Source organism: Sycon ciliatum, chromosome 1 (genome assembly GCF_964019385.1).
Source record: "Sycon ciliatum chromosome 1, ocSycCili1.1, whole genome shotgun sequence".
In the NCBI taxonomy this organism is placed as follows: Eukaryota; Metazoa; Porifera; class Calcarea; order Leucosolenida; family Sycettidae; genus Sycon; species Sycon ciliatum.
The window spans coordinates 66,965,627-66,990,474 of NC_088643.1; the positions used below are offsets into that span (position 1 = coordinate 66,965,627).

Sequence of the window (24,848 nt, forward strand, 5' to 3'; positions counted from 1 at the left end):
CATGGTGATGCTCTTGTTCCAGCGTTGCAACCTCCTTCCCCCCCCCCCCCCCCCCGCACACACACCCACACATACCCCACCCCATCCCGTCTTGCATAATCGGCTGAGCAGGGCATGTGACAGTTGCCAGTACAAGGTGCCTGTACTGCCGGGGCTAGATCATAGATGTAGAAAAGCCATGCATGCAATAGTACGAGATGAGTCCGGCAACACAGGCTCTTCCCCATGCATGCAATAGTACGAGATGAGTCCGGCAACACAGGCTCTTCCCCATGCATGCAATAGTACGAGATGAGTCCGGCAACACCTCTTCCGGGCCCATTGCTTGCAACAGTACGAGATGAGTCCGGCAATACCTCTTCCGGGCCCATTGGTTGCAATAGTACGAGATGAGATGAGTCCGGCAACACCTCTTCCCCATGCATGCAATAGTACGAGATGAGCCCGGCAACACCTCTTCCCCATGTGGATCTACTGTTGAACGGTACCAGGGTGCCTGGAGCGGGCAAGATGAAGCTCCTTGGGGTTTTGTTCGTCTCCACGCTGCGATTCTCGACTCACATACGCCAGGTTGCCACCAGGGCCCTCCAAATGCCTCCATGATCCACTTCTCCGAAAGGTGGCGCCACTCCTGACAGCACCTGACCGTAGTAGTACAGTGTACAATGGCTTCATACCACCAACCATGGCATGGAGTACTGCTGCCTCAGTAGTAGATCTACATGGTCTGGATGGGGGCTCCACCGCCTGGAGGCGGCAGTACAGCGCAGGGCACTAAAGCTGATACAGTGATAGGCCCTGGAGTCTCCGTATCAAGCCTGCAGCCTGGAGCATAGGCGCAGGGTGGTGGCCCTGAGCTTCCTGTACAAGTTCTGCTTCCTCCCACCGACAAGCCCCTCGTCTTGAAAGCAGTTATGCCCAAACCTCTCCAGCTGGCGGATGAAACCCCCAACACACATCTCTCCGCCCAGCGATGCCAGTCACATGACTTCAAAGTTCCCTTGGCGTGCAGCCTGCCGCGGCGTTCCCGCTCAAACATGGCCAAGGCTTCCCCTGCTTGCGTGCTGAGCACATGGAACTCCCTGCCTCGAAGAATCCTCGCACAGCAGCCATACAAGGGCGGGATGCTGCGGTTCAAGAAGATGGTCCACCATTACCTGTTGACCAGCAACTGGATGCAAGCAACCGACGCCGCTTGTAAACCTGCCATATAAGTTTGCTGAACTACACGCTCTCATGTGCTTTCTCTCTCTCTCTATCTACCCCCCCCCCCCCCATTGCAGATTTGCTGTAACCTAATCAATAATTGGTAGAGAGTGCTGCATCAGTGATCCGTCTTCAAATAATTTTTCTATAATTACACTAGATGGAAGCAGGCATAAGGACTCAGACACCGAAACACAATCAATGCAAGACGGCTTGCAGAGTGTTTTAAAATGATCATTCAAAACTGCTGCCGAAGCTCAGACCGCAATGATCATTGTGTTTGTGGAGTACTGAGTACAATTAAGTTGCCATTTCTAGGCAAATGGACAAGCCAATCGCATTCTTGTTCTACCAGAGAAATGGCAAAAAGGACCGCCCCACCCAGGTCATAACAAAATATCTTTCTACTCCACCAGGTGCGTGCCCCGTATGGGTTCCTGGGTGCCCGGAACCCCCCTTTTTTCGCTCAAAATGCAGGATTTTGCTTCATTTTTTGAAATTTTTCCCGGGGAAGATCCCCCGGAAACCCCTTCAAGGGCACCGGCGCACGCGCCTGTCCACTATCTTAGAAACCGTCCTATCAGAATAATGAGAATGATCATTACTAGACAGTCACTTATAAATCATTTGTGAAGGTATAGAAGATACATGCTTGAGAAGCCCTTGTCTGAAGCATATTTTCTGAAGCTGGCAAAGTTTCATAATTCCATGGCAATGATATCAGCGGGAAGAAGCCGTGTTGTAGTTTGCGAATAGAGAAGATCTGTGCCTGGTCACTTAGGCTGCTGCTGTGCCATTCAACCAGTCTGTGATTTGCTTGATGTCAGCATCAGTACCCCACTTGGTAGGACCTGGCCCGTAGTACGCCTACAGGCAGAAAGAGGTGACAGCAGGAGAGGGTAAGTCCGGTGATAAGGAGTGAGCAACACAGTCCGAGATGACAACTGAGGATGCAATGTTGGATGCTGCATAGCAGTGGCACATGATGATGGGATGGTATGAACTGCACTCCATTCCTAATGAGATATTCCTAGTGACTTCAAAACTACTTCGAAGTAGCACAGCTGTACTCTTCTAGTACACTACACGCTATGGATATACTGCTCACAGTCCCGCCGGCAACTTGAAGGTACGTGTACTCTTACCGCTTTCTGCAGCATCTGTGGCCATTTCTCCTTGTGCAAGCCCATCCACTGGCGAAAGCGCTGTTTGTCCTGAGTCTTGACCTGCACACCAACACGTGCACAATTGCACATACACATGCACACACACACACACATACGCGCGCGCACACACACACACGCACACACACACACACACACACACACACACACACACACACACACACACACACACGTATACACACAAAGGACAAAAGAACCGCGCCATGAGGATCTGCGGGAAAGGTTTGTCTGAGACCCCGAAAACCTCTGCAACTGGAATGGATGAAACTTCAGCGTAGAGCTGCGCATTATGGCAGCTTTTGTGGATGCTCTGGTACCCACCAACTCTTCAAGCACCCATGGGATCCAAATGACTGCTACTGAGTTGTGAGTGTAGTCCGTTGTTGTTGTTCTTGAACCATATGCCGCCACATTCACTTCTTCGTGTGAAAGCCTGCACACACCGTTGTGTTACTTCAAAAACAAAAGAAAAAAAACTTGTCTGTTCTAAGGCTACAATGTTCCAGTATGACTATACAGTATGACTATACCTCTTGGTCAATTGTCTGGATGTCTCCCATCTTGGAAGCTAGTAGCTGCTGCATTTCCTTCACAACTGCCGGATTAGCGGCAGAAATATCATTGAGTTCTTCAGGATCCGCCTGTATTGGTAGAAACCAAAGCACACAAACAGCAATGACGCTAATTCTCTCAGCAAGCCGCTGCTCTACAATGTTCATCTCCTCCACAGTTTTAGACATTACACTGCACTAACCACCGACTACTGCTGAAATAGGACCACAGGGCTCTAAAAGAGCCTCCACCACTCATTGTTGGTAGAGCATCTATTCACACACCTGGTATTCAGTACTGTGACAGTAGCGGCCAGCAACAGATAGTGTAGACCTGTCCATGATAATGTACCAGGGAGTCGAAAAAACCCATATTTTACGACTCCCTGATATGTACCGAGCATCTTCATGCAGTCAACATATTCTGCCCACCTTCTACTTAAGAGCAATATGTCAAGCTTGAATAAATGGATCTGTTTCTGATGATTATGTCACTAGCTGTAGTTGTATGGCATATGGAGTTGAATGGCATATGGAGTTGAATTGCATGGACAATCTCCACACCATCTAACATGTAGTTGCGCACTGCACCTTCAAATCAAACAGCTGTGGCTTGTAGTCCTGAAACGGTGGTGTACGACCAAAATCAATCAGCTTCATGTTGTCCTTCTTCACCATGAAGTGTCCAGTGTTGGCCATCTGCAAATACATTACATCACAGAAAGCAAGCAATCAATCAATCAGTGAGCGCTTCACACCCAGGAACTGATCATGACCAGGGGCGTAGGAGGGGTTTTGGAAGTGGTACGACTGAAGGTCGGCGGGAAAATTGTGTAAAAAAGACACAAAATCCTGCGTTCTGGGACTGTGCAGTGTGCAGTCGAGTCGAGTACAGTACTCAGTACGACTGCAGATGCATAACACAGATCTACGAGTAGATATACGAGTCTAGAAAAAGGTCAAAGTCTGATGCCAAGAGTATGGACTCTTGCTTATGCACATATGCATCGATGAATCCTGATTTTTTTATTACGGTTTTGCACGTTCCGGACCGACCACACTTTTCGGAAAGTGGTACGGCCATGGTCGTACCAGTCGTAGCGGGTGCTACGCCCCTGATGACTGCAAAGTCCGGCACAACCGAATCCTCCTGAACACCATGGCAACCTAAATAACCTACTGGACTGTTTCCTCTTTTTGAAACAGCTCATCATAATATTTCATGATGCCTCAGTGCTCCGTTTACATTAATACCATTGTATGTGCACATAGCCAGAAGTGCTCAACTCCGGTTTAATTGAGCCTCCAACAATCTCAACAAACAGGATTGCAAATACTTCTCCACCTCCTCCTTCTCCTTCTGCTCCTCCCCCCCCCCCCCCGCCCTTATACCCGTGATCTTCAAGATGATGCCTCTCACAAGCCTCTCCTTGATTCTCCTACTAGTGCACACGACTATTGCAAAAATATAGACCACTAATGTCTTGTCTATGTCGTCCTTGATGCGTCTTAGTCACATTATCTCACATACCATACATATACACCAGGCATGCTTACATTGGAGTGGTACTCTCCGACGACGTAGTTTGGCTGCATCTTCTGCTGAGGTTCTGCATCAACAGGTCGCACAAGCAAAAGCCCGTGACATAATTATTCCATCGATGCAACCAATAGACCAATTTCCTGGAAGAGAGCATGACATATATAGGCCACCAAGTGCGATATCAACTGGCAGAAATCTGACCTGCATCAAAGAATGGTGTGATGTCTCTACCATCCAGACCATCCATGGAAAAGCCGTTGATACCGGCCCACTTCAGCATAGTCGGGTAGAGATCTATATTGGAAGTGGCATTACGAACCAGCAGATCCTGCAGGAAACAAAGTGCGAGAGGAGTGCAGAAAACCTTTTTTTAATAGCGGTGATCGCATCAGTACTATTTACTTAGAAAGACAGGATCTACACTACCACACCATACAATGCCTGGCTCAGTGGCAAGATTGACTTCGCAGAGATCTTCTATCCAGCTGTGTGTGCGAATGAGACACATTACGACCATACGGTGGCCAGGTCACGGTACAAGATCTGCGATGAAGTGTGCACCAGCAAAACTCAGTGAAAAGAAAGTCAGAGAAATTATTTAGCTACACCCTGCACCTCCAAATATTGAAGAAAGTGTTCACCCTTACATCATAATCAAGCCAGACCTTCGATTCACTGTTCTATTTCTTGTACACTCCACAAAGTTCTCTCTGCTGCCGTGCCAGAAAATGTTGTTGCAATGCACCCGTGTAGCATTGATTGCGATGTAGATTTTCCTTCACTCACCTTTGCAACCCCAACACCGGACATGAGAAGAGGCACTCGATTGTTTGCATCATACATTGAGTTCTTCCAGTTCTGTACAAGATTGGATATGAAGAAGAGCAGACTACACGCCATGGTGCACCATTGCCTATAGGTGTAGTTTGAGAAAAGCCATTGAATCCATGTGCTCCTGGGGACTTTCAAGCTGGCACCGTAGTCGTGTGCCCAAGAATGTACACTAAACTGAGTGCGGTGTTGGCCACTTTGCATAGGGATATTGGACAGGACAAGGACAAATGTTCAGAAATTGATTATTCTTGCTGACGGTGTTCACCAATGTCACTAACCTGCCTGTGTTCCATATTGCCTTCACCGTGATCCGATGTAAAGATGACATTTGTATCTTCCAAATCAACCAAATCAATGACACGGCCAAACATGGCGTCCGTTTCAGAGACCTGGAGTGCACACACACACACACACCAATGAAATCAGATCGCGTGTGTATCAAGTTTGCACCCTACGCCAGTTCACATCCCCCAGTGCTAACAGGTCTAGGGTGGCACAGCAGTCGACGTGACATTCACTCGCTCGGAGGGCTGGTTGCCTTTGTTCCAACAGCTTACCATTGCGTAATAGGCCCGGCGTACATTGAGTATATCATCATTACTGCATGAAACAAGGGCAATACACACACACTTGTATTTGTACTTGTTGCTCACTGCCAAAACTGGTCACGTGGGTCTCCCCGGGAGAGGGGAGAGAGACTCAAAAGGAATCTTGGAAAGATGACTCAATTGACTATTGAACCGCCCAACGACCGACACCCCCTGAAATCCCCAAAACTCTGGGTGGACTTGAAAATGATCCCACTTATGGGCTCACCACACCTCAGTAAGTGGGTGAGGACAAGGTGCAGAAAAAGGATTGACGGCATCAGGGTATCCGTCCAGGGATCCAACTGCAGTTACCCCTGCCCCCAGTGAAGGTAATACTTGCTACTAGTGTGGGTGCCACCCACCCACACACACACACCCCCCCCCCCCCCACACACACACACCGGCACACACACACACACACACACACACACACACACACACACACACACACACACACACACACACACACACACACACACACACACACACACACACACACACACACACACACACACACACACACACACACACACACACACACACACACACACACACACACACACACACACATGAGACAGGATCACTTTGCACATTAGTTAAGTAGCAGTTGAACCAAATTGCACCAAGTTGTGATTGTTTAGATAGATAGTGTTTGCGTTCGGATTTGATGAACTAGTGTTAAACATAACTATTCACAGGGCCGCCCAGAATTACCGTAACGTATACTTCGAAGGCAGTTTTCATCCGCCGCATGTGCATGCACATATGGCACTAGACCGATACAGCACACACTGCCATAGGGATTGAACGTGATGATGTTAGAAGTCAACAAATAATGACTCCTGGGTCAAATCGGATCCACTCTACCCATAGAAGTACGGCGCGTGGTGGGCTCCTTGTGTTGCATGCGGGTCACGGGGTGTGATTGTTTCTGTATCAGGAGTGGGGGCCCCGACCAAGAGGGCCCAGTCCAGGCACACCCGGCGGATGTGTACCTTACCGTGAAGGAAAACCACCCAAACAGGTATGGAGCCATATCAACCTGGATCCAAGTGGATCCAAAAGTCGACATTGTCATCACTCTGAGTTGGCTAGGACTAGAACTAGAACTTTCAAGCCCCCGTTTTTGTTTGATCTTAGCCACTCACCTGAAGGATTCCAAGCCATCATAGTACAATGCTTTAGACGCACTCTCGTACTGGTCAGCAGGGTGCCTGCAGGAAGAAGATGAGGAGGATGAGAACAGGGAGGACGAGGGAGGATGAGAACAACCAAGGAGGATGGGAGGGAGGAGGAGGAGGAGGATGGGAGAGAGGGGGGGGAAGAGGAGGAGGAGGACAAGGATGATAAGGGAGGATGGGAGAGGACGAGGAGGACAAGGATGATAAGGGAGGAGGGGAGAGGACGAGGAGGAGGACAAGAACGACATTGAGTTTCTTTTTGTTCTCCACCTGTTTTCCAGTAGGGCTGTGTCAATAGTAAAAAAAAAAAAAAAAAAAAAAAAAAAGGCGAAGAGGAGAACAAGGAGGACCAGAATTAGCAGCAGTGCAAATGAATGAATATGTAGCAATCTCTCCGGAAGTACACCCAGTTGATTGTATGCAGGTCAGTGAGTCTCTTTGTGTCAGAGAAACACACTCGGTTCAGGAATAAACACTTAGTCAAGTCTTACACATCATAATGCAGTAGCTGCTGTGTGTACATTTACAGCGATTAGCCATTACCAGTCATCTGTATGACTTGAGTAAAAGAAGGCCTGAGTGTGAACAAAGAAGGAATGGGTGATTCTGAAGGCTAAATTCACAATGCTTACATTTCTTCCCATGGAAGCCATTTCGGAACAGTCACTGCCGTTTCATTGACCATGGCCAACCAGGTGGCATTGGTTACATAGCTTGGATGAGGGATGCCCACACTACAGTAGAGGAAGTATGGTTCACTCTTCTGCAGATTGGGAATGTAAGATACAGCTATAATTATAACAATGTTATCACTGACAGAGCGGCCACATCTCTCACAAGAGTGCTGGTTCATCCTATCTCTAAAATCATCATATTGCTCACCAGACTGCAGGTACACTGCAGGTTCCAGGATATTTTTAGAACTACCAAAACTTGCAATAGACTATAGCTTATTCTAAAGTCATTCTGAGCTCAGTCATGCATCCTCTGATACTGGTTCAGATTAGTAGCCTCTTTGATGTTTGTTTGCATTGCGCATCAAAGTACTAGGAAATACACTGTGTGTATGATATAGAGGTCCCAGGATCGAGTTTTTACGTAGTTACAATGGTGGCCAGTCCCACATTAATAGATCTGGATCTATAAGACATGCACACCCACAGAAAAACATCATGATGCAAGGCTCACACATGCAGACATGGTGGAGATTGTGGATGTGCAAAAGGAAATTGGCATGCTAATGTTTTGACAGACCTTTGCTTCAGTAGATAGCCATTCAACACATTTCTCTATTGTCTTCCAGTCCGACTCCTTTGGTCTGTAGAAGGCACAATATAAAGGGAGGGGGGGGGGGGGGACTCGTCAGGTGACCACATACAATCGTGTTGTAATTCCATGCCAGGAAAGATGTACCCAGTGTGCTGCGAGTGCTTGGAGGTCATGAAGGCAGAGCGTACTTCAAAATAGTACAAACAATACAATACTGTCGGGCGCCGAAGAACGGACCACCGAAAAACGGCCAGGCTAGAATTCCACCAATTTTTAAGAACGGTATAGGCTGGATTTTTGCAGATGGGGGGGGGGGGAGGAGGGGTACGTACTCTTGGAACTACATACAGTTTTGAGCTGTTGCTGACTAGTGTTCTGGGATCCGGTTTCTGCGGGTGAGTGACATTGGCAGATCGCGTCCACGCAGTCAAAGCAGCACCTGCATCCTGACCATGGAATCCACCGCCCAAACCAGCGCCTACATCCACCTACAAAACAATCATCAAGGAACACACAACAGCGATCATGGCCTTGGTGTTTATTTATGCGCCATCAGTGTTCAGCGATGTACAATGATATAATGTACGTTCCAGTCCAAAATTCAACGTGACATTTATTCAAAGCCGCTGCGTACGCGTTCCTTGAGGATAATATTTTACTGCTCATTACACAAACACAAGTATGCATGAAGCGGAAGCATTTGTTTCTCCGAAAAAGTGCTGGCGCAATGGGTGGTATCATAGGTGTGTAAATGAAAGCATTGAAAGTATAGTTAGCATACAATCTTCCTGACACTTCCCTTTGTCCACTGTGGAATGCTGTGCTTGAGCACTGTCTAAAACCCATGCAGTCTGCATCTGTTTGTTCATGCACTGCTGTATTGCCTCTGAAGAACTGGGTCCGCTATCTCTGCCGTGTGCGGCTTACACATCATACTGCAGTGTGACACACAACTACAGATATTCTAACTGTTATCATTGTCATCACAGTGGCTGCAAGCACTGAGCGGGTTCAAAATAAAGTCAAATGGGTAGAAGCCACTACCTTGCCAATGAGGTTCACTGTGTATCCATGCTCCTCTAGGATAGAATCTGCGAATGAAGAAAGTGCAATAAATGATCACAACTTCTAAGGCAACACTAACACATTACAAACAAACAAAAAATTGTTGTGGGATACGATCTTGCTTTAACTGTTAGTCCGCAATTTGGCTCTGCTATGCCTGGCAAATATACAGATGTTACTACCACTTCCTGCTGGTGGACATGCAAACATGCCATGATTCTGACCAGTAATTATTGCTAGCCATAGATGTTTGATATGGGACTTGTACAACTTACCTGGTATAATATAATTTGAAAAATTGAAGAGGAAAGATTGACACAGAGAACTCCACATCATCATCAAAGGAAGTGGTCTCTTTCCTGCAAATATCCATTGTCTAAATCAAATTTTCGGCCAGAAGCCATCATCAGGATTGAGAAGAAACTAGTGAGGGCGACCAATATCATACACCACAATGTGGAATGAAACTACGCCATGTGCGATAAAGTACACCATCGTTGAGGCACAGACACACACACACACACACACACACACACACACATACACACACTCTCTCTCTCTCACACACACTCTCTCACATGCACACTTCCAGTACATACACACACACACACACACACCACACCACACACCACACACCACACACCACACACACACACACACACACACACACACACACACACACACACACACACACACACACACACACACACACACACACACACACACACACAAACACACACACACACACACACGCGCACACACACACACACACACACACACACACACACACATACACATACACACACACACACACTTACACACAGAGATTCACTAAGCTGCAATTGTGCTAAAATGGTGTGCTGAACAATGAAGATTGAGTCTGGGAAAGTGTAGTGCTAGTATCATTGTACTTCCAGGTACGAGGTTTCAAGTCTGATTCCTACTGCAAACATGGTTTTTTTTTTAAATCGGACACTATATTGACGCTATAGAATTGTTCTCGGATCTACGTTCGAATGTTGACCAAAGCAGCATGGAAGAAATGATTGTTTCAAAAATGTATGCTGCTTACCAAAAGTATTCCAGTATTTATTTGTTCCCTGATCTGTACACTTGTCAGGATCTGTGTCACTCCATGTCTTACATAGTCCTTGCTGAGATACAGCAACACACGCATACACACACACGTACACACACATGCACACGTACACACACACATGCACACGTACACACACATGCACACACACACACACACACACACACACACACACACACACACACACACACACACACACACACACACACACACACACACACATACGTTACATATCATCATCAGTACGCGGAACACTATTCGTGATACACCAGGGAGGGCAGAACCGGTCCGCGGGTTGGTCGGGCCACAGCTGGACCACATTTCTGCCCATCAACACGACGTGTTTACTGCTGAGGAGGTCATGTGTGGCCACCATAGCATACACAACGTATGAAAGGCTATGGTAAGGCTGGATCAATCAAAAACTGCTTCCGCCGATCTCGTATACATGCTTGAATCATTCATTGAACATGGTTCAAGCATGTCAGTGCATTACGGAATGGCTCGGCCGGTGTTACTCACTCACCCCATTATTCCATGCCTTTGTCTTGTGTGGAAACCGTCCACTGAACATTGCCGCGCGACTCGGCACGCACTGGGGACTCGGGCAGTAGTTGTTGACAAAGTTCACGCCGTTCTTCGCCAGCTTGTCGAACGTAGGTGTGGCCATGGCTTGCGATATCGGCGATGTCGGGTCCACAACACGGCCATCCTGTGAGGCACAGACGGTCACAAAACCATGCATGTCCTCAGCCACCCACCTCTTCTCAGCACTGCACTCTACACATGCAGTATATCATGACACTGACTGTACTTGTGGTATCATTCATTCCCATTCTGCTCCTTTTGAATGAACGGTCACTACGACTACAAACGAGTGTAATGTAGCTCCAAGTTCTGTGTCCGGTTGATCATAATTTTTCTATAGTATCCAATTTGTTTGAAGCAATCCACAAGGAACTACTAGTAAAATATTGCTTTAGTAGGCGAAGGATTACTGACTTGGCAACGACCTGTTGCATGCATATTTTATGCGCAGACAGCCACCACCTACCATGGAGTCGCAAATGAGAAAGACGAAATTCGGTAGTTTCGCTGCCATCGCTAGCTCACTCGCTAACAGCATCGTCACGATATACCCAAGCAACGGCGCCATTCTGACAGACAGTGTACGTCTGCTAGAAGCAAGTTTCTCTAGCCTACTTGTAGGGTCTGAAATCCAAGAACTGCGGTCGATTCTTCTTCCTCTATTCGTCTGCATCTGCTCCCTAAAAAATAGTTGTCGCGAAAGAAATCCGACCTCACTCTACATTCTGCAGCAGAGCACGAAGTCGGATATTTGGAGACACCTGTAGACCATGGTAGACTGTAGTAGATCTACTGCTGCATGTTTGAGCACAGATCATTGACGAAGCAGCTCAATGATCTGAATCATGTGTGCAGCAGCTGAGTAGATCTACTGGGGAGAGACTCCAGATTTCCGATTTTATTCAGCGTTGTTCTTTGGCATACTGTGGCCGGAAGTCAGCTAATGTAAAACTAACTTGAGAGTGATATTAAACCAGAGAATACTCTCATCCACACACAAGTGTGGCACTCGGTCAAACATATGGACCCGGCGCTGATGCGTGTACGCAAAATGAAGTGACCATTATGTGTGTGCTGAAAGACTACTTGACAAATCGTCACTCGTTCAGGAGTGGGTGGGTGGGTGGGGGGTGGGGGGTGGTCTGCTATTACTACTACAAGCAATTTGGATTGATGTGGTATTCTTGCCACAAGAGTAGATTCCCCCCCCCCCCCCCCCTCCTCCGTCCGGGCCTAATATTTGAACTCAGCCCACACTGATTATTGTAGTTACCATGGTTACTACATTGCTCATAGATGTGCAAACTGACTGTGCGTTTAACTCCTTTCTGAATTACATGACTGTATTGTATACCATATTTGCTTGCAAGTTCTGCTGATATTCACTGCATCACATTATTATAAGTGCTGGTATGTTTCCTTCCCCAGGGTATGATGAACTTGGCATGCAAGAGCAAGCGGAAAAGCGCAAGTTGAGCATGCCTGGATTATCCGGGCCACTGTAGCCATGTAGCTGTGTATAGGCATACCTTTGACCTTTGACCTTTGACGCCCCATCTCCAGTGGAGATGATAGGCTATTGAGTTGGGCAGTACTTGAGGTGACGCTTCAAATCACCACTTCTCCTAAACGCTCTGCCGCATGCGCAGTGAAAGTCCTTCGGTGCCCGGGAGAGGAAGACGATGTTGATAGGCATACAACAGCCTGCACAAGGCGCCTACACGTACATTTAGGCTATCTCCCAGCTCAGTGGCCATGCATACATATAGTATGTCCTTCCTGTGCTGATGCCACGCTGCAGCACGGATTGCAGTCCTTGAGAGTAGGAGCTTTGCTTGTCGGAGCGATGATCATAAGTACATGGTATCGTACAGTATAAGAACTCAGTGGTGTGACAATGACTGAGTTCTCTGGGCTCTGCACCAAAGTGCTGCCCTCTGAAATGTGGTCAAATAAACTGCGGAAATGACTTCAAAAAGAGTGTCAGAATAATTATGTCCCTAGTGGAGCTATAACTAGTATAAGATACTCTACTACATGTACATACAAGTGAAAAACTTTTCATGAAACTGAATATTTCCAGTAAAGTTGGGGGGGGGTGACTTGTTCTCATGACTACACGGGGATAATATCAGCAGGCAGAAGTCATGTTGTAGTTTGCTAATAGAGATAGCCTGTGTGCCGTCGTCTATGCTGTTGTAGTACCATTCAACCAGTCTGTGATTTGCTTGATGTCAGCATCAGTACCCCACTTGGTAGGACCTGGCCCGTAGTACGCCTACAGGCAGAAAGAGGTGACAGAAGAAGAAGACGGCTAGTGATCGAGTAAGGAGCATGCAAACAGTAGCATCACTACCAGGGTGAATGCAATGTCAGAATGAGATGGTGCAACACGGGTGCATGTGAGATCATATGAATCACATTCCATAGCTTCAGCACACCGTATGGCACTCACAGTCCCAAGAAGGTGCTCTTACCGCTTTCTGCAGCATCTGTGGCCAATTCTCCTTGTGCAAGCCCATCCACTGGCGAAAGCGCTGTTTGTCCTGAGTCTTGACCTGCACACCAACAACAATAGAACACACACACACACACACACACACACACACACACACAGCTGAGCAGGTCTGTCTACCGGACAATTTTTCGAATTGTTAATGCCAAACAAAGACGGAATGGAATTCTTTGGCACGACACGCCCATACCTCTTGGTCAATTGCCTGAATATCTCCCATCCTGGTAGTCAGTAGCTGCTGCATTTCTTTCACCATTGACGGATTAGCGGCGGAAATGTCATTGAGCTCTTCAGGATCAGCCTGCATTGGTGGAAACCAAAAGCGCAAAAGCAACGCTGGCCTTATTTCACTCAGGCAGCCCTGCACTACAGTTGTCCACAATTGTTCAGACATCACACACCCATTGACTATACCTCTGGAGCAGGAGTAGGGTGCTCTAGGAGTTCAGCAACCATGCATGGTGAGTTGTCACCCAGAGTATCTATCCGCATGCCTGTGAAAGTCACATGATGCCGGCAACAGAAAAGGTATGCCTTAAAAAAAGCATGTTGCAGTCAACACTTGTAGTTCCACACTGCACCTTCAAATCAAACAGCTGTGGCTTGTAGTCCTGAAACGGTGGTGTACGACCAAAATCAATCAGCTTCATGTTGTCCTTCTTCACCATGAAGTGGCCAGTGTTGGCCATCTGCAAATACATTACGTCACAGAAAGCAATCAATCAATCAGTGAGCGCTTCACACCCAGGAACTGATCACGGCTGCAAAGTCGACAGCGGCAAAGTCCGTCACACCCATACCCGAAGCCTTCTGAACACCATGGCAACATAATGTACTCTGGTAAAATAGATCACGGTCTGCGTGCAGACTCGGTTAGACCAAGTTTTCCGCATCCGTAGGAACGCCACCGCTCTCAATGATCAAAGCGCAGGTGCAGCTCCAAAAGCGGTGGGAGGTTATAGATCAGACCCACCATTAAAGTGGTCAAAGACCGAAAATCTCATTTGTTGTATGCCCTGGTAAACAGTAGCTATACTTATCAAAGTGTCTTACAAGCGCTTTCCTTAGACTAGTGCGCCGAACGGATATGCGCAGGGCACGGTTGTACACGCGTGGCGGTATTGACAGAGAGCCAGGAATGTTTACTCCCTGCTTTCCATCTCCAATAGCCTCAACAAACGGGGTTTCAAATGTCCCCTCGCCCACGGATAGAACAGCTGATGATATCCCTCGCAGGCCTCTCATTGATTCGCCTATACCTGTTTACTGTTGTTCATGTTACTTACATCACATACATGTATCTACCCATAACAAATCTTACACACCCAACACATCGTATGTATCCCGGCCTGATCAGGATTTGCCATGAATCAGCGACTTGCTACATGCACTTAGCTGTAGGCTTTGCCCTTGACATGTGCATCTAACTTGACCTACCCTACATGAACATGATATGTATACACAGGTCATCCTTACATTGGAGTGTTGATGTGTCTTACTCGCATACCATACATATACACAGGGCATACTTACCAGGGGCGTAGCACCCGCTACGACTGGTACGACCATGGCCGTACCTCTTTTCAAAAAGTGTGGTCCGTCCGGAACGTGCAAAACCGTAATAATAAAAAATCAGGATCCATCGATGCTATATGCGCATCAGACATTGACCTTTTTCTAGACTCGTACTCGTAGATCTGCCATGCATCTGCAGTCGTACTGAGTACTGTATTCGACTTGACTGCACACTGCACAGTCAGTGGGCCAGAAGTTCCCAGAACGCAGGATTTTGTGTCTTTTTTACAAATTTTTCCTGGGGGAGGTCCCCTGGACCCCCTCCAACAGGGCCGTTAGCCGCGCCGACCTTTGGTCGTACCACTTCCAAAACCCCTCCTACGCCCCTGCTTACATTGGAGTGGTATTCTCCCACGATGTAGTTTGGCTGCATCTTCTGCTGAGGTTCTGCATCAACAAGTCGCACAAGCACAAAAGCACAGGGTGTTGGCTATCGGTACAAAGAACAGACCTATCTCCTCGGGAAGCCAATAATGCATACAGTCAACTTTGCATATAACGACACTCGGTGGGGCATCAGAAAAGTGTCCTTTTTCGCGAAGTGTCGTTATACCCGAACTGTCTCATTATACGTATTACAGTTAGCTGGGACTTTGCTCTGGGCCGCATGGAAATTCTGTCGTTATTCGCAAATTGTCGTTATATCCGCAGTCGTTCTTAGCGAAGTTGACTGTACTTGTAGATAGGTCACCAAGTGCAATATCAACTGGCAGAAATCTGACCTGCAGCAAAAAATGGTGTGATGTCTCTACCATCCAGACCATCCATGGAAAAGTCGTTGATACCGGCCCACTTCAGCATAGTCGGGTAAAGATCAATATTAGAAGTGGCGTTATGAACCATCAAATCCTGCAAGAAACAACATGCAAGCGGAGCGCATAAAACATTTTGTTTTAAACAGTGATTATAGGTGAAGGGAGAGTAATTGATTTGGCAGAGGTATTCCATCTGTGTGTGCATGATGCAATCACTGAAGCACAGCAGTGATTAGGTGCAAGAGTACTTGTATTATCTACAAGGAAGCATGTGCTGTAGTACGTTATTTAGTGTGACGTTGTGTGCACGCCACGTTGGTGCATGCGAGTGTTGCTGTGGTATGAAAAGCAGCCTTCGTCTTGAGTTCGTCATGTCTAGTTGTGTTTCTTCGTCGTCTTGTAATAAACAGTCTTTCTGAATGTAGTTATCGTCGTCCATTGTATACGTGCGGAGATGACACGAGAATGGGAGCAGGTGGAGAAAAGGCAGTTACAACACATGCACTAGCCAAACTCTGAATGGGAGGCAGAGAAATAGCTTAGCTTCACGTGGCCCTGGTGAAGAACACATTTGGGTACTTGACAGTGGATGTCATCTGAGTTTTAGACATGGGAGTCAGGAAAGTACTCAGTGATGCTGTCATGGAAAGTCATCATAGCAAGTACATCGCTCACTTCTAAACACTTACCTGTGTCACTCCAACACCAGACATGAGCAGAGGCACTCGATTGTTGGCATCATACATGGAGTTCTTCCAGTTCTGTACAAGATAAGAATGAAACGGAGGGTATGTAGTGGCGTTAGTAAAATGTCAGCGCTCACCAGTGCTCTTGGTGCATACATGTAGGTTTAAAGAATGGTTGTGTTGATCTCTATACGTTCACCGGGATTGCATGGCAGTGCTCACCTCGCATCCACTCACACACATAAGAATGAACCGAGTACTAAGTTACACTTATAGCACGCTGTCCGGTGCACATCGGTTGGTCTAACTATTGATTGGGAAAAAAGGAGTTCAAAGACTGATTTACAGACACCGGCTTTCCTTTATTCTGTTGGGAAAAGCTACTAACCTGCCTGTGTTCCATATTGCCTTCACCGTGATCCGATGTAAAGATGACATTTGTATCTTCCAAATCAACCAGATCAATGACACGGCCAAACATGGCATCCGTTTCGGACACCTAGGTTACAGTACATTAGTGGATAACATAGCAATAACAGCATTGAGCCGCATAGGCACAAGTAACTCGGATGCTGAGCCAAAATTATTGAAGAGAAAAGATGCGAGTTTTGAGTGACAATCCACCAATTGAACCAGATAATGAACCGTCAGAAAGTGTGACAACTAAAGATAGGTTGCTTCATTTCATGTCCCTTACCATTGCGTAATAGGCCCGGCGTACATTGAGAATATCATCATTACTGCATGAAACACAGGCACGTGTCATACTCTCTTACACATTGTATCGTGCACTCACACATTTGTGTCATAGTGGCAGCTAAATGCAACCGTACTTCTTCATAGTTCGTATTCATACGTGGCAAACATGTTCTCTTAGCCAGTCTCAACTCTCAGGCCAGAGGTGGAATTATTGAACACATGAAAGCCAAATCACAGTACAGTAAAACCCGGTTTAAGCGACCACCACACGGTACCACGGTGCAAGCAAAGGCGGTCGTTAAAGCCAGGTGGTCTTTAGAACCAGGTCCCACAGTGTCTGTGCAGAACTGTCGGTGCATGGCAAGACGGTCTTTAAGAGCAGGTGGTCGCTAAACCCAGAGGTCGCTTAGTTACACCAGATTTTACTGTATACGAATATACGGGCAATGTGTCACATTTGAATTCCCTGCAGGCACACACACATTACTATAATAGTCTTGTAGACTACAGTAATCCCATGGTCATCAACACTAACTAGTTTCGCACATCTTGTCATCTTGTCATTCGGATCTTCCCAAATTGTACATTGTACTGTTGAGATACCGAATTCAAATAAATCAATACAGTCGTCCCTCTCTAATCCGGCACTATATAATCCAGCACCCTCGATAAACCGGCACAATTTTCAGTAGCCAAATGTCCTCTTCATGCACATTGCAGCAGTAGATCAGATTTGTTAATCCAGCACCCTCCCTAATCCAGCAGATTTTCGTGGCACAAATGGTGCCGGATTATAGAGGGACCACTGTACCAATACCAATCTTGTTGGTTCAAGTTGATCCTGCGGCTGCCGGGCTACACACCTGAAGGGTTCCAGTCCATCGTAGTACAAAGCTTTAGACGCACTCTCATACTGGTCAGCTGGGTGCCTGCATCAAATCAGCAGCAGCAGCAGGAGAAGTACAAGCAGGAGGAGAAACAGAAGAGGTAAGGATAGGAGGAAGAATAGGAGAAGGAGGAGGAAGAGGAGGAGTAAGGAGTGTAATTTGCACCAAAAATCGGGTGGGTAAAAATCGTCTCGACTGCTTTTTTTAGGCAAGAAAGAGGAAGAGGAGAGTGGGAGGAGGAGGAGTTTTCTCAGTCTATTGCTGACCGTGAAGTACAAGGAAAACAATGTAGCTGTATGTACTATTCGACAACAGCAAAAGTAACACTAGTAGTTCCATCATAGGCTTCCGGCCGCCAGGGATTATACGAACAATACGGTTACCAACCATTCCACAAAATGTTGAACAGCATGCAACCCAGTACAGTACCATGGCAATCATCGGATGTGTGCATTGCAGAAACATAGCCATATACATGTCACATAGGAAGACATTTTTATGAACTTTGAGAAGACAAAGGCCTACAGTGTAGGTGGGAGCAAACAAAGAAGTGGCGCAGGGCAAATGGGCAATGCTTACATTTCTTCCCATGGAAGCCATTTCGGCACAGTCACTGCTGTTTCATTGACCATGGCCAACCAGGTTGCATTGGTTTGATAATTTGGATGAGGGATGTTTACACTGCAGTATAGGAAGTACGGTTCGCTCTTCTGCAAAGGAATGGAAGACAACGCGTCCGGGCACTATCTCTGAGGCAGTCATAAATTGTGTGTGCAAGATTGCACGCATATTCCTGTTACATAACACATTATCATAACACTGCCGAGGCTGGAATTCTTTACAACAGAAGCGAGTTTGAACCGGTATTGCTTTGAAACCCAGAGTGCGTGTGTTGTATAGCACAGATCAATCTGAGCTTAGAGGATAATGTGCTATGATAGCCAAAGTGATCCGCGGCTGGATCTACAGGAGCAGACGCATGGCATAACTAACACTAGCAGCTTCAACTTCTTGAATGACATTATTATCGGCTAACTGCAATACACCTTCTCAGTCTAGAATGAAGGTTGATCATGTTTACCGGCCTAGCCTGTGATTTACTCATATGTATAGGTGCTCGCAAGGTGCGGTGCACTGCACAGACCTTTGCTTCAGTAGATAGCCACTCCACGCACTTTTCAATTGTCTTCCAGTCTCCCTCCTTTGGTCTGTACAAGGCACATGATCATGGAGGACATACAGTAATCAGTATCTGAGCCCCCCCCCCCCCCCCCGTCCCACGGCCCCAACACATACACATGAACGGGCAATTTCAGTCAGTAAACAACAATGATGTGTTCAATCACAATAAGTTAGACTGGATGCTGTTTAATCGCCAGCACTACGGTTAGCTCTCGGCTAAACGAAGTCCCCTCACACTTCCAGAACACAGGGGTCTTGTAGTATTGAATAATTATATGGACGAAGTATCTAGACAAGAGAGTAGACAAGAACGAAGACACAACACAACACTAGAGAACCACATTCAGCTAATGTGTGCAGATGGGGTGCTCTTGGCTACGTACAATTTTGAGCTGTTGCTGACTAGGTTTCTCGGATCCTGTTTCTGCGGGTGAGTGATGTTGGCACCTCGCGTCCAGGCAGTCAGAGCAGCATAGGCATCCTCACCGTGGAATCCACCGCCCAAACCAGCACCTACATCCACCTGGGAATGTCAAAGAAACACTTACCGTGATAACGCACATAATAAGCACATGCGCTTATAAGTGAATTTTTGCTACGAATCCAATTTTCAAAAAGGAAATATTTTCACCTAAACGCGCGCATGCGCGATCAGAGTTCGTTTGCCAGAGTCTTTGTGTTTGACTAGGTCCTGAAGTGTCAGTTTCATGGTTCCTGTATGCTGTTTGCAGACTTTTATCCGTGATTGTGTGAAAGTGATAATTTTGGTAGTGCTTCGCCCCGCCTATAAGAGCATGCGCTTATAAGTGAGAGTGCGCTTATATCCGATTACAGGCACATGCGCCTATAATATATGCGTTACTACGGTAACAACTACCCAATATCACAACCTGTACACATCCAATTATACTTCATGATCCGCACTGTCGGAAAAGCGTCTCTCTAGAAAGATCAGCCACGAGTTAATGTTTCATTTCGGCCATATCCATAGTCATCCCAATGGAAGGGAGCAGCACCGAGCTGCTTGAAAGCTCTACTTTGTAATGCATTCTGCCTTTTGCACAAACAAACCTTATGTTACCTAGGTACGAGTACAGTGGAGATTGGATATAGCGACCTTGGGTATAACGACAAATCGAGTTTAGCCACACAATTCTGTTGCCCAAGTCGTTTAGCAAGTCCTTTCTGTACATGATCGGGTATAACGACCTCGAAAGTAACGACAGATCGAATTTACTGACAATTTTTGGTGCCCGGAGACGAGAAAAACAGTGAAAATACATCGGACAGAACGACTTTCCTCTTGTATCCGGCAGTCTGGCATGTTTGGAACATGGTATATGGCTGTGCCACGTGCCCGGACCCCCGGGTCACTCAATTATGTGTCCTTTACTGTAAAAGAAGAAATTTTCAGTGGTGTTTTATTTTCGGTAACTTCGGTGCCGAAAATTTTTACCGAAAATAAAACGCACCGAAAATTTTACGTTCTACTCAGTAGTACTAGTACACTTACCTGGAAAGCGGGTATTACTGAAAATTTCCCTCCACCGAACCGCCGATTTTGGACAATACCGAAAATATTACTCCACCGAAAATGTCTGCTTTTACTTATAATATTATTATCCACATGTACATGTATATCTACAATACATTTCTGTCATTTTGATATACATATAATATGTGTACAGTCACCTACCTGTGCATATATTTGGCATAGTGCATCCATATGTAATTTGACCCCGCTTCCTATTTCACACCTTGGCGTACGCACATGCACCTCGCATGCACCAGCGGTAACTGTTGCGTGCCTGTGCTGTTTACATGCCTACTCTGTTCCCTGTGTTCTCCACTTCTCCTTCTGTCTTCATCAAGTATAGTTTGTAATTCCTACCGGAGTGTGATGGTTGTGTTGGACTGAGAGAGTGTGCATGGGCATTTACCCTTAGTGCTGTTGCAGTAACGCAACACTTGGTGTCAGAACTGGTACCCCGAACCCTCGCCACTGGACCCGCTCGCCATGGCGAAATTTCAGCCCCCTGAAAGCTTCGACTTTTCCGCACCTGAGAATTGGCCCCGCTGGAAAAGCCGATTCACACGCTTCCAGATTGCTACCAAACTCTCTTGTATATCAAAATGATATTATTGCATACTAAATGCGAAGATCGGGTTTAGTGACAGATCGAATATAGCGACATTTTGCATTCTCTCGAAGGAGTGTCGTTATATCCAATCTCCACTGTACAGGGAGGACGTGTTCATTGGCCATTGCACCTGAACAAAAGGGCATTTCTCTCCAGCCACTGTGGAATGCACCACTAGTGAACACAGTCTAGGATTACGCTGCATATGCGCTACTCCGTAGCAGGTATATCAGTGCATGTACATCAGCATGTACATGACATTGTAATTTGTATAGCACAGTGTACGTGTACTTCAACTAGAAAGTTGTGTGCATCTCTGGTGAGTCTGGGCTTATCCAGCAATCACAGCGTGACCCGCGCCCAAACTACAGATCCTCTCTCATAATGGCTGTGCACTGTGGCCCCATGCACCGGTTTAAATAATAGGTTGAAGAGACATTACCTTGCCAATAAGGTTGACAGTATAACCGTGCTTCTCCAGGATGGAATCTACAAGTACAGAGAACACGAGTTCAGGTCACAACGTAAAGTGAAGCCGGGAAGGGAAAGGTAAAGGACCTAAGCATAGGCGATGACAAGCATTCCCAATGTTGCCTTCGCAGCTGGAAAACTGACCCCTCTTCAAGTCTATTTCCAGAAAGATATTCCACAGTTGACAACTTCCTCTGGCCAGTGATATGTACTGCAAAGTAGCGGGTTGCAGTGTAGTGCTAAGCGCTCATCTGCTTTCCGAGCATAAGTTTAATTTTTAGATCCTCATTGCGTCCGCAGAACAGGGCCGACAGGTACTGCATTAGAGATTTGCCGTGGAACCGGAGTTCATTGGAAGAAGTTGTTGGAAATTTAAAAGAGAAAATAGACTTTCACTCAGAACTTGGCGACGGACTCGGCCATTTGAAAATAATTTGAAACTTTCCACCTCTCCACACTGCGCTCTTGGCCCACATTCACCACACCCTAGTGAGGAAGTAAGTTCGTTCTTGGATAGATGTTCCATATCCTCCAGACAGCTGTTTCGCTCGATATGGTGCGGTGAATGTGGGCCAAGAGCGCAGTGTGGAGAGATGGACAGTTTTAATAGTCTTTCAATTTGAGTATGGTGTGTGTAGGGTTTTCATGTCTTTCAAATGGTAAAATTTTATATGTATGCTGTTAGTGGGTTGGCCTCTGACTGCAGTACTGCAGTGGTCGAGAGGTTCCAGTGGTCTGTCCCAGGACAAGGAGCAGATAACGTCGTTTGGAAATACATGTAAAACTAATCCTGTCTCTCTCTCTCTCTCTCTCTCTCTCTCTCTCTCTCTCTCTCTCTCTCTCTCTCTCTCTCTCTCTCTCTCTCTCTCTCTCTCTCTCTGAAGGCCTAGAGCAAGGTTAGCTTGCCCGTACGGGCATGCAGCTCTCTGTGCTGCCGCAGAATAAGGGGCAAACAAGCTGGCAGGCTGGGCTACAACACATCTATGAAGCTTAATACTATGACGATACTGGTATGCTGCTTACCAAACGTATTCCAGTATTTATTTGTGCCCTGATCTGTACACTTGTCAGGATCTGTGTCACTCCATGTCTTACATAGTCCTTGCTGAGATACAGCAACACATGCACACGCACACGTACACACATACACACACACACAGACACACACACACACACACACACACACACACACACACACACACACACACACACACACACATACAACAACAAAATGACCGTGATGAACATTTATGATGCTGTCAGTCACTTCTGCACTGCACTGTATGGTCTGAGTATGAAGAGGAAAAGGTCCTTGTCACAGGACTGCATTGGTCTCGTCCTAAGAGCCGCAGGAAAAACTTGCATTGGAAACCATTCTCTCGGTCCTGTTTGAATGAAGTTGTTCATAGCATTTTCCAGTTTATGTTACCGGCATGCTTCTTACAAAATAGTGCATGCTTCTTGACTGAAATTTGAAGATTTCTCACGATTATTGGACAGGTGGCATTACTTGAAGAAGAACAACTCTCCGGGCCATATTGAGCAAGCAAGTGAAAACAGATTCAAAACAGATTCGTAGTTACCCCGTTGCTCCACGCCTTTGTCTTGTGTGGAAACCGTCCACTGAACATTGCCGCACGACTCGGCACGCACTGGGGACTCGGACAGTAGTTGTTGACAAAGTTCACGCCGTTCTTCGCCAGCTTGTCGAACGTAGGTGTGGCCATGGCTTGCGATATCGGCGATGTCGGGTCCACCACACGGCCATCCTGCACACCATGGAAGCAAAACAAAACCCTATCTGCACCGAGTGCCCATTGTAACTATGTAGGGTTCTAGGCAAAGTAGAATATGAGGGTGCAGCCAGGCTGGTGCACTGCCTTCCTACACTATGGTGTGCCCAATGCCAATGGTGACCTCCTGGGGAAATCACCACTGGTGGTGTTGTACAGTCAAATTTATACTGTGACTGTACAGTGTAGAGCTCTCCTCGACAAGCAATACTAGCAGTTGACACAGCCAATGGTGGGTACTGTTGTTTCATACAACTTGGTCCTGGTGCCAGTGGTGGTAAACCAGAACTAGTGTGACTGTCGGCATGACAATGCCGTTCTATGCTGTTCTTTGGACGTTTGCAATGGCGCTAGTGTATTGTAGCGTCGGATTTTTATTTATGTTCTGTCATTTGCTGCCTATCCATATCCATAATTACTTCCATAAGCAAGTCCACAACGACTTGGCCCTTTTCTCGAAGGACTCTTACCGATTGTAGTATATGATCGACCCGTTGCAACTACAATTACTTGCATGCAATTTACGCACATATTGCTTGCCACCTACCATAGAATCGCAAATGAGAAAGACGAAGTTGGGCATTTTCGCTGCCACGACCAGCTCGTTCGCTATCAGCGCCACGAAGATGTATCCGAGTAACTTTGCCATTCTGACAGATAGTAGAACATGTAAACTTCTTCTCCAAAACAGCTCGCTTCTAACCGTTGTCTCCTACATGTATCTGAAAACCAAGAACTGCGGTCGGTTGGCTTCTTCTTATGTCCTCTATCGCATATCGCATTATATTTATGGCTATGGGGGCTCGGTTGCGGAAAATGATTGATGAGGCGGGCGCAAAACTAGCACGTGATGTCAAGGACTTAGTATAGTAGACCTACACCTGTAGATCTACAGTATTACAGTACAGACTCTCCACTGACTCCAGAACGCAGAAGGTTTCACGGTAGGTCTACAGACTATGTAGATCTAGACAAATCTGTGAGCCGAAGCGGAATATGTTGCAAGGACAAGCTCTAGTCGACTCTTGCCCGCCGTA

At 46.6% G+C, this 24,848-nt stretch overlaps 2 protein-coding genes across 2 annotated transcripts; both read right to left on the minus strand.

Moving 5' to 3' along the window:
* Positions 1-1,804: 1,804 nt before the first annotated feature.
* LOC135804993 (arylsulfatase K-like) lies at positions 1,805-12,228 on the minus strand. The gene is made up of 17 exons (XM_065318977.1): positions 11,574-12,228; positions 11,046-11,231; positions 10,496-10,577; positions 9,403-9,449; positions 8,707-8,846; positions 8,344-8,407; positions 7,722-7,852; positions 7,057-7,122; positions 5,876-5,918; positions 5,597-5,707; positions 5,271-5,342; positions 4,686-4,812; positions 4,499-4,551; positions 3,533-3,640; positions 2,921-3,031; positions 2,352-2,432; positions 1,805-2,073 (listed from the first exon to the last, which is right to left on the minus strand). Exons 1-17 carry the CDS (start codon positions 11,778-11,780, stop codon positions 1,984-1,986), a joined length of 1,719 nt encoding a protein of 572 aa, XP_065175049.1. The 5' UTR covers positions 11,781-12,228; the 3' UTR covers positions 1,805-1,983.
* Positions 12,229-12,999: 771 nt separating this feature from the next.
* On the minus strand, positions 13,000-24,582 carry LOC135804994 (arylsulfatase K-like). Its single transcript, XM_065318978.1, has 17 exons — positions 24,359-24,582; positions 23,602-23,787; positions 23,042-23,123; positions 21,990-22,036; positions 19,790-19,929; positions 19,369-19,432; positions 18,804-18,934; positions 18,201-18,266; positions 17,336-17,378; positions 17,027-17,137; positions 16,642-16,713; positions 15,920-16,046; positions 15,532-15,584; positions 14,204-14,311; positions 13,813-13,923; positions 13,585-13,665; positions 13,000-13,385 (listed from the first exon to the last, which is right to left on the minus strand). Exons 1-17 carry the CDS (start codon positions 24,458-24,460, stop codon positions 13,296-13,298), a joined length of 1,614 nt encoding a protein of 537 aa, XP_065175050.1. The 5' UTR covers positions 24,461-24,582; the 3' UTR covers positions 13,000-13,295.
* Positions 24,583-24,848: the final 266 nt, after the last annotated feature.